Below are 15175 nucleotides of genomic sequence, written 5' to 3'. Positions count from 1 at the left end.
AAAATAATAGACATTCGAATGAATAAAATATAGAACATATGTAGAGAAAGATCGAAAAAGATGGAGAGAGCATTTTCCATTCTTCAGGCATCCAAAAGGGAGCTCGAAAATGGTCTGCGTTTTTTCTAAAATTTTTATCATTATTTATTATTGCAAAATAGCGATCCAAATTTTAGAAAGGAAGGTATTAAATTTATGTAAACCCATGAAAGAGAAAAAATATTATAACTTGACATTATTTAACCTTCCCTAAGAATATATCCATAAGTTCATTTTGAAAGGAATAGCTAATTTTTCCCTTTAAATAATCCATATATGTTTGATTAAAATTATAAGATACCTTGTATGTATATACAACTCCATTCTCTTCTCCTATTAATATAACGTCATTAAAATTGTTAACAGATAATTTTCTTAATTTTTTTTTTTTTGTAATCACTTCGGTAATTATTGCTTTATTAATATCGACACTTAAGTCGTAGATGTGAAGGTGTCCACAATTGTTTGAGCTAATTACAAAAAAACATGTTGACAAAAAGGGGGACCATTTGACATCATATATGCACTGAAAATAAAAAAGGAAATTCATTTTATGAAACGGGGAAGTGGCAAAATAGGGATATCTAAGGTGAGTATTACAACTTATTCTCATATTTATCATCTTTTTCATCTTTTTCATTTTTCGTGATTACCTCTTTTGTGTCAAATACGATCAAAGCCGTGGTTCGATTTTGGTCCCAAATTCGGATGGTCCAGTCATAGGAAGAGGAAATGAAAATGTTTTTCTTAAACTTGTTGTAAGAAATGGAATTGATAGACATAGTATGTTCATTGTAGAGACTTAAATAATTATCTGAATATGCAGAAGAATATAAATAAATAGTTCCATTATTGGTTCCTATTAAAAACATATTCGTTTTAAACGGATTAAAGTCGATACATGTAATAGATTGTGTGTGTGTAGTATTTAATGCACCATCAAAATCATTTATATTTTTTTTTAATGTTAATAATTTTTCTCCAGTTGTAAATTTACTATTATATTTCCAATAATAAATATTTCCATCATATGAAACAGAATAGAATGTTTTATTTTGTTTATGAAAATAAATTTGAGAAATAATATCTCTATTATATATATTTTTTAAATTAGTATCAAATATTAATCTTTCGTTTTTCTTTTTATTTAAATCATATATGCATATACTCCCATTAGACAAACCAATAATTATTATCGAATTATTTCTGTTTGACCATTCTATAGAATATATATGAAAATTAGTTTTTATTAAATGTTCAGGATTTTTTGTATTTTTAAATGTAAAACAGCATAATATTCCCATATTGGTTTTTATATCATTACTTTTAAATGATATAGCAAATAGATCTTCATAAAATGGATGAAATTTTATATCAGTAACTGTAAATTGATATGAATTTAATGTAAATTCCCATAATTTTGTTAAAATATTTTTATTATTTTTATTTTTATAACATAAATATATGTCTTCTTCATTATTTTTATTATATATTCTATCCATTATTTTTAATGTTTTTAAAAATCTTTTTTTGTACATTATTTTATTATCATTCTTTTTTATTTTATTATCATAATAAATAAAATTTAAGTCTTTATGGGTTTGTTCATTTAAATCTTTATAATTAATAAAATATAGATCATGTTTTCCATTTGAAGGTTCTTCAATTTTTTTTTTTATACTTTTTTTTTTTTTTTTTTTATTATCAATATAAAATTGGCTGTCTGTTCTTTTTTCACACTCTCCATCCTTATCAATTGGTTCATTATTTTTAGATAACATATCCTTTAAATTATCACCTATATCATCTTTTCCTTCTTCATCAATATTACCATTTTCTTCTATTTCATTTTCGTCTTTATCAGTTAATTCATATTCTTTTTCTTCTGGTTCTGTTTCATCTGTTTCTTCGCTTTTATCTTGGTTACTACATTTTATACTATCGTTATAATCACCTTCATTACTAATAAATGAATTATTTTCACTTTCGCTACTTGAATAAAAAATAGCTCCTTCTGTTTCATCGTCATCAGAATAGCTAGTTGAGCTCTCATCAATTTTTCCGTCCTCATCTCTACATCCTTCAAAATTCATCCCACTATTGAAGTTGTTCTTTTTCTCTTTTTCCTCGTCTTCCTTTTTATCACTATACGATCCTTTCTCCTGTAAATTCCCCAATGCACATGTGTATGCATTCTTTGTGTGTATATATTATCCCTATGTATGTTATGCAAGCATTCATTTTATTTCTTACCGCTTTGCTTTTTTCATTAGATAGACGTAGGAATTCTTCTAAATATGCATCGTAAATTATCGATTGACAAGCTATAAAATAAATATGCGAAAAGAAGCACAAAAATAAAAACACCATAAATAAGCAATGCTAACAATATGAATCATGCCTAATTTTATGAGTAAATATATGTATGAATAGAAAGTAAACTATTCTTTTATAAGCCCCTTGTTCTAAACTAACCAGTGTCACATATCTCATTTATTTTTTGAGGTTCCGTTTTAGTTGATGCATCCCTTAAAAAAAAAAAAATTTAGCTAGCTATTTTTTTTTCACTTTATTAAAAACTTTTATATATTTGACACATGTTAAATTACAAACTTAAATGATATTGGGACAGTTTGGGTATATCTATTAATGTAGTCGAAACAGTTTTGGGGCTTGTGGTATATACAGTCTGGATTGAGAAAATAAAAAAATGTATATGCATATATATATGAACAAGTGTGTAATGATATGGCTGCATCATTTGTAAATACATGAAGGATCCAAACAATTATGGTTATAAGAAAATTGGTGTGATATAACATGTAGGAGGAAAGAATTTACCATTGTCCTTTAGTACTGTAAATGTATTTGAATTTTTAATTTTTTCCCTTATTAGTTCTATTTGTCTTTTCCCCTCGTCACTTTCTTTGAGTACTATATGGCTAGCAATATTAATTTAAAAAAAAAAAACGGAGAATAAGTAAAAGAGGAATAAGACAAATAAAAGCAAAATAACTTTGTTCATATTTTAAGTTACGATTTAATATCCAAATGAAATATGGTATGATCGATATTATCAATGGATACAAACTGATCATTTTGGAAGGAAAACTCAACTAAATTTTTGAATGCTCTTGGGTTTTTAGGGAATAAAAGTCTTGTAACAGTATCATTTTTCTATTTTATAAATGAAAAAGAAGCAAATATGTGTCTATTTTTTTATCCATTTTAAACGTATTCACACTTATAAAGAGGGACCAAAGAATGAGTAGCATGTCAGCATATATACTTTTTCGTTTTAAATGTTTTATGCATACATTATTTAGAGCGTCCGTTTTTTTTTTGGTATTTTCTGTGAGTTTGGATTCATCACCCTTTGCATCATTTAACCCTTGGATTTTTTTTTTCTTTTTTTTTTCTAACAAATTTGATTTCATCGTTTTTTATATACCTTTTAAGAAAAGTAATATTTATTAAGTTTCATAGGTAAGGAAAGCAGTTCGTTTTGTGTACTTTTTTGCATATTCTGCTTCTACTATCGCGTATTTTATTATTTCGCTATTTTGCTGCTTCTATTTTTTATATATTTTATTATGAATTTATCTATATAAGCATTTATTTTATATGCTTATGAAAATATAATTAAAATTTAATTAATCTTAATTAGTATATTTCAAAGGAAATAAAAAGTGTCTTTTTTTAAAATATTAAATTTGTAGGACCAATGTATATATGTAGTCATTGATGTGCATAATATTTTAATGGTCGAATATTATATACACACAAAATGGAAGAATTAAAAAAAAAATTCAAATTAAAAAGGATATATAAAAGTAGTTTGAAGTGAAAAAAATAAAGTTATAATAAATAAATGAAAGTGAGAAAAGTGAGAAAAATGATAAAAGAGGTGTAAATTAAAAAAAAAATCATTATATAGTACATTAAACAAAACAAAATAAGGACATATAATTAAACAATACATCAAATGAAATATATAATTATAGTCTTATTTACAAGCTAAAAAATATATATTTCATATATCATTTATGAATCATTCACAATTTGTTTGCTGTGCAAACAAAAATAGAATACATTTTAATTACATAAAATCATAGTATTGTCAAATTTTTTTTTATTTTTATATTTAAGTGTAACTTTATCAATATCTCTAACAATACGTTCGTATTCATTTTTTATATCAACAACATCAAAAACGTTAAAATTAATTTTTTTGATTTCTTCGATGGGTGGGAATTGATTTTCTTCTTCTTTAGGTTTATTACTAGCTTTTTCTTTTTTTTTTTTTTTTTGAGGAGCATTTTTTTTTTCGTCTTTTTCAATTTTAGTTGATTTTTTAGCTTGAAGTAAATTAGGAAATAATTCTTCCTTTTCATTCTCTTTCTTTACAACAGCTTTTTGTTTAATTATAGATGGGACAAATATTTTTTTAGCAGGCTCTTTTTTTTCTTCTTTCTTTTCATCAGTTTTTTTATTTTCATCAGCTGGTTTATCTTTTTGTTTTTCTTTTTTTTTTTCACTTTTATTGCCTTTTTTATTAGTAGGACTAGGGGCCCATGCTTTAACATTTTTACGTTCATCTAAAAGTTTTTTAGTTTTATAATCCTTCATATTTATAAGTTTTATTTTCATACTATCATTGTTATCATTTGCGTTGCCTTCTCCGTTTTCCTTAGCCTTATCTGCTGAATTTAATTCATCCCCCACACTAGACTTTTTTTTTATGAGCAAGCTCGATAAGTTCAACATTTTATCTTAATCTGTTAATATGCGGCTATGCTAATATATGACTATGCTATTATTTTTATTTCCTACAAAATAATGTGGAAAACTGGGCAGCTTATAGGGCGTACTATAGTATAACACACAGTTATCTAAAGTCGTGAAATAATTTGTATATACGGATAATATAATATTATCGGCTTATTTATATTTCTACTTTTTTCTAAATGAATTGCTTATTTAACTTTTCTTTTTTTACTTTGGTTTATCGTCGTAAATCCTGCTATTACTACAGGCGTTATGCTGTTTTACTTATTATTATTTTTTTTTTCTGAACAGTTTTTTTGAATTTTTAGCTAGCTGTTTTTAAAGATATAGCATATTTTACTCATATATTTTTTAAATCAAATTTTCGCTTATATATTTATCTTTTCCTAATTACTTGTAAAATATGTTTATATAAATATATGAATTTTTTTTAATATTGATTATGTCATTATTTATAAATAAAGATTGTTCCTTTATTTACTAATTTTATTCTAAGAGTGTTTAAACATAAAAATAAAAAAATACTGCTTATTCAATGATTATGTTTTATAACTCTTTTAATTATATTTTAATATTTATGATACAGTTATTTATATTTTTTTCCTTATATTTATATAATAATCATATATTCAAAATATGTAATTTTTAAATTGAAGCAACAAATATATTTTTTTTCGTATTTTTTTATATATATCCTTCTATATACATAATAAATGTGCATATAATATATTATATCTTAATACCGGGAACCAGATAAATAAAAAATTATGCTGCTATTATTTTTTCATAATTTTTCATCATTTTTTCATTCTATTTTCCCAACTATAATTAAAAATACTGATTTTAAAAGATATTCTACTATATTTAATTTAAAAGTAGATGAAAAAAAAATAAATCGTTTTTTTTGTGGCTATACAAATAACATATGTTATTATATATATTTTTTACAGTATGCCCTCATAGAAAATAAATATATATATGATATAAATAAAAAGGCATGAACTATTTTAAATGTAATGGCAAATTAAACAGTTACTTTTCCTTTTTTTTAATAATATTTTGTAAATATATGTATAGAAAAGTTATAGGAGGGGCCAAAGTTGTTTATGCTAACTGTTAAAAACCATCCGATCTTAAAAGTTGTTGTGGTTTTTGCATAAGCATATTTTTTTGGAATTTCTTTGAACTTTTTTTAATTTGATTAACTGTTGCTTTGTATAGATTCCTTTTTTGGGTTGCATTTTATAAAGATTGTTATAATGAAGGGGAAAATAAATAAGAAGGAAAAAAAGAAACTTCGGTATATGACCAAAGATAAACAGCTAACAATTGGCGAAATTGAAAAAATTGATATAAATAAATATAATGAAATATCAAGATTTTCTGTTAAAAATAAGAATAAGAGAAATGCTTTAAAGGGAAAAGCATATTTGAAAAAGTTAATTTTACGAAAACAAAAAAAAGAAGATATAAAAAATAAAAAGTCATTAAATATTCCAATAGAAAAAAAAATTCCAAGAAGTATAGATCAGTTGGCATTATTTGATGAAAGCAAAATTAATAATGAAAATGAAAACTTTTTATTAAGTGAAAAATATATAGATGAATTTAGTGAATATTTTAAAAATAATAAAGAACCAAATATAATTATTACATCAATAAAAAGACCATCGAAAAATACAATATTATTTATGAAAGAATTAACATTAACATTTCCTCATATTTTTTATGAACCAAGATTAGATCATGATTTAGATTTCTTATTTAAAAATGCTATACAAAATGATTTTTCAACATTTATATTAATAGAAGAAGGGATAGATAAACACCCGAAATATATGTTTATATCTACTTTACCTAATGGTCCAACATCCAAATATTCCTTAACAAATATTATGTATGCTCATAAAAAAAATTCAGACATTGAAATTACAACACTACCCCCTGAAGTATATATAACTAATTTTAATACTTTTATTGGGGAACGAATAAAAAGACAATTACATACTCTTGTACCTTTTACTCCAAACTATAAAGGTCAAAAGGTTGTAGTCTTTTATAATCAGCGAGATTTTATTTTTTTCAGACATTATAAGTGAGCATTATAAAATGCATTTCATTAATCATGTTCATATATTATAGATCTAAATGTGTGTATTTATGCATAACCCAAAACGGGCTAACACATATGCATACTACATGTTTGGAAATATTATGAAGTTACACATATTTTTATTTTTTTTTCACACCTATTTAGATACAACTTTGTGGACAAGAAGAAATGCTCGCTATATGAAATTGGGCCCGGATTTACATTACAACTACTTAGTCTCAAGGTATTTTTTTTATACTTATATTTTTAGTTAAATTTGCTTAATACTAATTTATTTTTCTACAAGCATTTAATTTGTTTCACAAATTATCAAGATTGTAACACATACATTATACTTTATAATAATTACATATTTATAATTTATATCTTTTTTTTATTTTTAGGATGGACTAATTAATGATAAAGAGAAAATGTATGAATTTATTTTGAGGCCAGATATGAAAGTTAATAGAAAGAAAATGTATTTGTAATATTTTTTTTAACACTAAATTTTTATACTATACATATATAGTGATTTTTATTTTTTAATTTTAAAATAATTTTTCAACTTGTTTTTTGTTTCCTTCGCTTTTTTCTCGCGTTTTTTTCTCACGTTTTTGACTTTCACTTTTTTTTTATTATTAATAACGCTTTGGCATAAGCCAACACTATTTAAAATTTGCAATGGCTTTGTATAAATTAATTTTTTTTTAATATGCTTTTTTCTCTTAACACTGTTTAAATAAAAAAAACAATACGAAATAAAATATCGAAAATAAGCATAGAAATTGACAAATACAATAAAAGAATTAACGAACGAAAAAATGCGAAAAATTCTTTATGCATAAAATGTTTTATAAACATGCTATAAATAAGTAGGGAAGAAACACACTGACTTTAAATTTGATAAAATGTAAGAGTTATAAGAAAAATCATAAGCAAATAATAATAATGTAACATATTTACATTAAAGAGATAAATGGATTTGAAGAGATGCTTTGTTCTTTTGTTTTTCTTAACTTATTTGAAAAAGGGTGTATGCTACTATTTTGAAGGTAAAACTACTACTTCTCCTATATTTATAAATAAAAGCTATACAGAAAATTCCAATAAATCCATTACAAAAAATAAGCACACAAAATTTCAAGTTCAGCTAATCTTCAGAAAACAAAAAGATCAATCCATGGTTAGGAGTATACCTAGCCATGTGCGAAAGAAAAAAAAAAAAAAAAAAAAAAAAAAAGATGATGAAAAGGATGACAAAAGTAAAAAAAAAGTGAATAAAAAATTGATGAGAAGAAGATTATTGAAATTTTATAAATTGAAAAAAAAAAATGAAGAAACAAAAGAAAATATATTTGATGAAGACAAAAAATACTCAGTCTTTGATTATATTGAAAGCAAACTAAAAAATGATCCCTCTATATTTGTAGATAAGACTAGTCAAAATGATAATAAAACCGAAGTCGATTCAAGTGGTGATGTGACTGATCCCGAGGAAACACCATCCTGGGATGAAGAAGAAAGCAAGAGCATATCAAACGATCAAGTTGATACAAATGAAATTCCCGAAACATCCAGTGATTTACTTGATAACTACGAAGAGATAGATGACAATACAACCATGGACGAAAACCAAGAGGATACAGAAAATGACAATTTAGTGGAAGATGGAAAAGAAAAAAAAAAAAGAAAAAAATTAAAAAAATTAAAAAAAAATATGCATATAGGAAAATATCATAGAAAAGTATATACATATAAAAAAAAAATACCAGTAGATAATGTTCATGAATATATTGAAAATAAACAATTGAAAGACAAATATATATTAAAAAAAGATACCCTCAAAAATGTTTTTGTAAATAGACCCCTTTTTAATTTTTACAATTTTTATAACTTTTTCCAAATAGATCATATCGAAAAATATAATAAATCAAAAATATTAAATTTAATATATTATTATATGTATAAATATAAAAATAATGTAGGAAGTGAAATAAAATATGATCATTTAAACGAAGATGATATAAAGAAATTTGAAGGAATTTCCGATGACAAAAAAAAAATGATGCATTATTTAGAATATTATATTAACATGAATAATAACAAATATCAATATATAAATATTGATAAAAATTATACTTTAAAAAAAAAAAAAACGGATGCGTTTACTGTTAGTAATATAGATAAAGTTGACTCTCTTCACATACACAACTACAAGGTAGTATGGACTATTAGAAATGTTAAAGAGGTACAAAAAAAAAGCAAAATTATTCATTAAACATGCAAGACACATATACTATATATTTCATTGTATACTTATGCATATCTATTTATTTAAAAATACATGAACAAATATTCCACCAATTTTATACACTTACACAACAAATAAAAATGTAAGCCTGTACAAAGGCCTCTCTCTATTTTTTCTCATTAATTAATTAAAAAATATATATTCTTTTTTTTATTACGTTGTAGAAATTGTTTTGGAGATATAGGGAAATGGGAAATATCCCACTTACTACTTCCGCTTTTTCGTTCGCAGGAAAAAAATCATTCAAATTAAAAATTTGGCTAGACGGGCATAAATCCGCAAAAAAAGAGTAAGCACAAAAACAGTTTAAAATACATTCATCTGTTTTTATAATACACAAACATTCATATTGACATGTATATATTCTTGGTTTTGATAATTATTTATTTAATTGTTATTTATATGACCTGTTCATATTTTTTTGTCTTCTTTCCTGCACACACCTATTAGTTATGTAAGTATTGGGTTAAAACAATTGGAAAATTATGGCGCCCTCGATGAATATATATGTTTTTCACTCAACGGAATAACCCGAGGACCTTTTACTTATTTATCAAAAGAATATTATCAAAATACATATAATTTCTGTAAATTTGATAATTTAGATTTAAAAAATGATGAATTACAGTTAAGTTTATTTGTTTATGATAGCATTTTTTAAGCTAAACACATACAATATTTATTTATTTAACGTATATAGTATATTTTTATGTTATTTATTTTTTTTTTCTTAAATAGCGAAATATTGTTTTATTAGCATTTTTCTTATTTTGTTTAATAAATTTTACAAATATATATACATTTTTTTATTTTTTTTTCTGAACTATTCATAAATATTTTCCTTTGTGTATTATTTATAAAAATAAAATTAAGTTCCAAACCTTTAAACCCTTATTATCCTTTTAAATATAATCCCATATTTATATTAATAGCTTACTTTTATCTATGTTAAAATTATGCACAAAATTGGGCTTCTTTTATTCCCTTCTTTTCGTATTATTTATCAGTGTCAATTTTTCTTTTTTTCGGTTTTTTTTCCTCAAATAAGTCTGAGCTATCAGAAGATGAGCCTTCAGCTTCGTCATCATCATAATATTTTTTGTCATTTGCAACATTTTCCATATTAGGCTCATTATTGTTAAAATCGATATTAGCTAGCTTATTCTCTTCATCTTCTTTATTAATTTCTACCTGACCAGACAGGTGATAATTCAAATCATTTACATCCTTTAACAATTCTTCATGTAGGGATTCCTGGCGTTTTGTTTTATTCGTAAAGCTCATTTGCTTTCTTTTTTTTTCTTCGTATATTTTTTTGTGCATATTTATTTTTCTCAAATGAAGCATTTTTTTTTGCTTTAGCATACTTGGTAGACTGCTTTCAATGTAAGGATTTATTTTTTCATCGAATTTTTTATACGCCATTATTAAATACTTTCGGCTTACTATATTTTCCAAATCTTTCTTTTTTATTTCAATGATGTAATCCTCTTCTTTGTAATAGTTAAATTTATTATCTATAAAAAATAAGCATATAAATAAAAGGAAATGAATATAAATGTATAGGAAAAATATATTAAACCAATAAGCATGTAACGCAAGGAAGATCTGTTCCCGAATATCAACAACACACACGCAGGTATATGAACATATAGACAGACATAAACTTACCAGATGAAACGAGTGTTGAATTCATTGCGAAGTGCTTGAAATGTAATAGTGTGTATATTATGTGAAAGGAAAAATAAATTAAATCCTTCATAAATAATATATTTTTTAAATCAACATAATCTGAGCTTAAATATTTTGAAACACACGAATCAATACAAATTATAAGGGTATTTAATAAGGATATATCATATGGCCATTTTTGATAAGCTTCATATAATAAATTTATAGATTCTTCATATCTATCTAATATATGTAAAAAATTTGAATAACATAAATAAAATTTTTTATCACTAACTCCATTTTTGATAGTTAAATTAAAAAATAAATTTAGCTTATTTACAAATAATTTATTATTTATTATATTATTATTTCTAATTATATGATTAAACATATGTAGGACTAAATTTTTTAAACTTGAAATATAAAAGTATGACAATTTATTATAGGAATCTATTAAACATTGAAAAGATTCACATGATACTTCATAATTATTATTTATACTTAACAAAACAGATATTAAATTCGCTATATAAAAATTATTTTTATTATTTTCTGTTAATATATTTATTAAATTATATATTTCGTTTAATAAAAACGTTTTTTCTGATTTACTTTTACAATCCTTTATTTTGTAAAATTTAATTATAGCTAAATATGTATTTATTAATGTGTCTGCTGAAGAATTTTCGTTCTGAAGATTATTATCTTTTTCATTTTTGCTAAAATCACGTGTTTTATTTTGTTTTGATTTTTTTAATTTATCCAATGAATATATGCTATAATCATAGTGCTTTCTTTTAATATGTAGATATACTTTTAATAAATTTAATTGGACTGAGTTATTATTATATTTTAACCCTTTAGCTATTACATCCTTAGCTTTTGCATAATTTTTATTCCTTATATAAATATTTGCAAGCCTAATGTAAGCACTTTCATAATTTATATATATTTTTGTAAATATTTTATAAATACTTGTTGATATATAAGAATAACCATTATATTCCAACAGTACAGAGGTGTTAAAATTTATAGTGATGTATATTTTTTTTAAATAATTAATTATATTTCGGCACCTTTCTTTCTTTGATTGTTTCTCGTATACATTTATTTTGCCACTGTTGCTAATACGTGCATCATTTGTGCCATTTCTATTAATAAATCCCATGTTACTTAACAAATTCTCCCGTACTTTATATACTCTTTCACATCTTAGCATTTCTTTAATGTACTTCAACTTAATTTTATTTTCTTCAATAATTTTTTTTTTTTCCAAATTTGTTACCATTCCGTTGGCCATATTATTACCCTTACCAATGTTATCATTTTTTTTCTTTTCTTTTCTTCCCCCACCAGCTATTTTCCTATTTTTGTTAATGTTATGGTCCGAATTATGTTTCAACTTTTCATTTTCTACAATTTTATTCCAGTACTTGTCTATTTTTGTTCCTCTTTTTTGTGTATTTTCAATGTTGGAACTATTCAAATCGTCTTTGCAAAAAACGTATACATAATATGTATAGAATTTTTTTATTTTTAAAAAAATTTCTCTTTTTAGTAATTCCATTAACTGTAGACTTTTCTCTTTATAATCACAATAAAACAATGCAACAATATAATTATTAATTAATTCATAAGATATTTTATAAGTTTTATTTTTTTTGACAAAGAAATTTTTAATATCCGGAATTTCATTTAACAAATTAAAATAAGCTTTCATATTTTCATCATTATATTTTGTTAATAACAGTTCATAAATTTTGGCTTTCATCAAAGTTATGTCTATATCATTAATAAATAAGTTGTCGTATTTATTTAGGATATCCAGTATGTTGTCTAACATTTTTACCGTTACTTTAATGTTTTCATTGTTCATGTCACTTTTTATAAATTTGCTATATATATGAGAATTGTCTACAAAAGGCTTATGCTGATTTACTTCGTCCAAGGCAGTTCCCTCCTTTTTCAGCATAGGATTACCATCTCTTAAACTTGCATCATTTTGTTTATTAATAATAACATTATAATTTAAATAAATATTAGCTGTGTGTATATAAAAATATGCATATAATTTTATAAAATATACATTTTTATACTTACTATAAGCATATAATATATATTTTTTTGCTTTATTATATTTTTTTAAATAAATATACGAAAGAGTATAATAATATAAATTTAAATAATTCTTATTAATAATAAAACTTTTACGATAATATTTTAATGCTCTTTTCATATTTTTTATTATATGAAAATAAATACCAATAAGTAAGTAATACCTACTTAATTGTTTTGTATTAACATAATTAAAATTTATTTTTTCTTTTATTATTTTTAATAAAATAATAGCTTTTTTATTTCCTTGAGCTAGCCAAAATTCACATAAATCTAAATACATTGAAATCATATTATTATTTAAAAATGTGTGTGCAAATTTATTTTTTAAACATTCTTTATTTGTATTATCAACTGGATCTATTATTTCATCATATTCATAAATATCATTTTTATTAATATTATAATTTTCTTCACAATCCCATATATTTTTATCCATTTTAGAATAAAACATAATTGTTCCTTTCATATAATTTAAATAATAAAATAATGTTAAATTTATTATATCTTTTACATGTACACTACTTAAATTATGTACAGTATTAGCTAGTTTATATTCTCTCCATTTGTTCATATTTTTTTGCACACACCTTTCCTCTTTTTCATTTCCAGCAATAGTAACAACTTGAGATAAAATAACATCATTTTCATTAACCTTACTATTTCCATTCCCTTTTTGATAATCAATTTGCTTATTATCAAAAAATATTCTACATTTGTTTTCATTTATTTTTTCACATTGTACATAATTTTCAAAATATAAACAGCCATTTTTTAATATTTTTTTTTTATTTAATTTTTTTAAATACTCTACATAATCATTATAAGGATTATTCTGTGCAACATAATAATTTGATAAAAAATTTAACTTGTCTTTTATATTAATAAAGCCAGTATTTTGTACAACTTTATTTATATAATTTGTTAATAATAACCATGAGTTTAACAAATACGATGGCCAAAAACTGTAAAGTTGTAATGACGTTGTAAAACAGTAAGAGGCCATACTGAAATTTTTTTTTTTCATATAACAAATTCCAATTATACATTTTATTATGGATTTAAATATTTTTAATAAGTTTAATAAGTTTTTAAATTTTATGCATTTTTGTAAGCATTCCTTTGTATCTCTAATGTCTTGAGTTTTTTTATTTGGAGAGGGACTAGGTGTATTTTTGTTTCCAACAAACTTTGAAAACCATCCCTTTTGTTCTTTCTCTGGAGTTAAATTATTTGCGTTTTCATCTTGAGTATATTGGTCTACGAAATTGCTGGATTTCTTTCTATATTCTTCCAATTTTTTATTTAAAAATATTTCAAAGTTAATAATTTTTAATAAAACATGAGAAGAAAATTCTATACAGTGATCTAGCTTATATATTAAACAAAGTCCAAAAGATAAATAAATTGAAGAAATAAAATCATAATTGTTTTTTTGTATTAAATATTTAAATATGTTTATACTATCAATTAAATAATTCAATGGATTAATATATTCATTAGTTAGTTTGTCTGTTAAAAAACTACTTTTATTATTTTGTGTATCATTAGGATTTATTTGTATAGAAGATGAAAGGGCACATTTTTTAAGAAATTTATTATCATATTTATTTATTAAATATAAATATATATTAAAATTGTATATTCCTTTAGTTAAGTAATGAGACAAATAATCATCTTTCTCTTTTTCATTATATTCACACTTTTCTTCCTCTATATTGTCATCTTGTTCTTGTGTATTATTTATTTTTTTATTTTTTTCAACATGATTTATTAAATTCTCTAACTTAATTTTTAACTCGCTTTCTTTATTCAAATTTTTAACATTTATGATTTTTTCAGAGTTATATAATAATAACAATATATTAAATTTTGTATCCCCTTCTTTATTATTACAAAAAAAATTATCACCTTCTTTTATCAAATCCACGAATAATTTATAATTGTTTTTTTTGTAAAATGCGATACATATCTCTATCCAACTATTTACATTTGCATTATAATTTTTTAATACATTTTTAATTACCCCATAATTTTCATCATTTATTTCATCGTCTTTTATACTAACTATCTCATGCTCACAATTTATGTATATCATTTTTTTAGTTTCCTTTCAAATCAAATAGACATAAGCATGAGTATATTGAGAATGTACT

At 23.0% G+C, this 15175-nt stretch overlaps 5 protein-coding genes across 5 annotated transcripts; 2 read left to right on the top strand and 3 right to left on the bottom strand.

Moving 5' to 3' along the window:
- Positions 1-235: 235 nt before the first annotated feature.
- PCHAS_0823200 (dynein intermediate chain, putative) lies at positions 236-3476 on the bottom strand (the record flags this gene model as incomplete). The annotated part of the gene is made up of 8 exons (XM_016797906.1): positions 236-565; positions 693-2201; positions 2293-2363; positions 2515-2567; positions 2653-2728; positions 2881-2981; positions 3077-3216; positions 3357-3476. The coding sequence occupies 8 exons, from the start codon at positions 3474-3476 to the stop codon at positions 236-238; spliced, it is 2400 nt and encodes a 799-aa protein (XP_016653810.1).
- Positions 3477-4134: 658 nt separating this feature from the next.
- PCHAS_0823100 (conserved Plasmodium protein, unknown function) lies at positions 4135-4806 on the bottom strand (the record flags this gene model as incomplete). The annotated part of the gene is made up of 1 exon (XM_735422.2): positions 4135-4806. The coding sequence occupies one exon, from the start codon at positions 4804-4806 to the stop codon at positions 4135-4137; it is 672 nt and encodes a 223-aa protein (XP_740515.2).
- A 1280-nt stretch (positions 4807-6086) lies between these two features.
- Positions 6087-7410, top strand: PCHAS_0823000 (ribosome production factor 1, putative; the record flags this gene model as incomplete). The annotated part of the gene is made up of 3 exons (XM_016797905.1): positions 6087-6922; positions 7085-7163; positions 7324-7410. 3 exons carry the CDS (start codon positions 6087-6089, stop codon positions 7408-7410), a joined length of 1002 nt encoding a protein of 333 aa, XP_016653809.1.
- A 488-nt stretch (positions 7411-7898) lies between these two features.
- PCHAS_0822900 (conserved protein, unknown function) lies at positions 7899-9894 on the top strand (the record flags this gene model as incomplete). Its single annotated transcript, XM_739253.1, has 3 exons — positions 7899-9170; positions 9398-9522; positions 9684-9894. 3 exons carry the CDS (start codon positions 7899-7901, stop codon positions 9892-9894), a joined length of 1608 nt encoding a protein of 535 aa, XP_744346.1.
- Positions 9895-10229: 335 nt separating this feature from the next.
- Positions 10230-15117, bottom strand: PCHAS_0822800 (tetratricopeptide repeat protein, putative; the record flags this gene model as incomplete). The annotated part of the gene is made up of 2 exons (XM_739254.2): positions 10230-10750; positions 10905-15117. The coding sequence occupies 2 exons, from the start codon at positions 15115-15117 to the stop codon at positions 10230-10232; spliced, it is 4734 nt and encodes a 1577-aa protein (XP_744347.2).
- Positions 15118-15175: the final 58 nt, after the last annotated feature.

The sequence above is a fragment of the Plasmodium chabaudi genome (genome assembly GCF_900002335.3).
Source record: "Plasmodium chabaudi chabaudi strain AS genome assembly, chromosome: 8".
Classification (NCBI taxonomy): Eukaryota; Apicomplexa; class Aconoidasida; order Haemosporida; family Plasmodiidae; genus Plasmodium; species Plasmodium chabaudi.
Note: the sequence above shows the minus strand (reverse complement) of the source record. Positions and strands in the feature narration are given on the sequence as shown.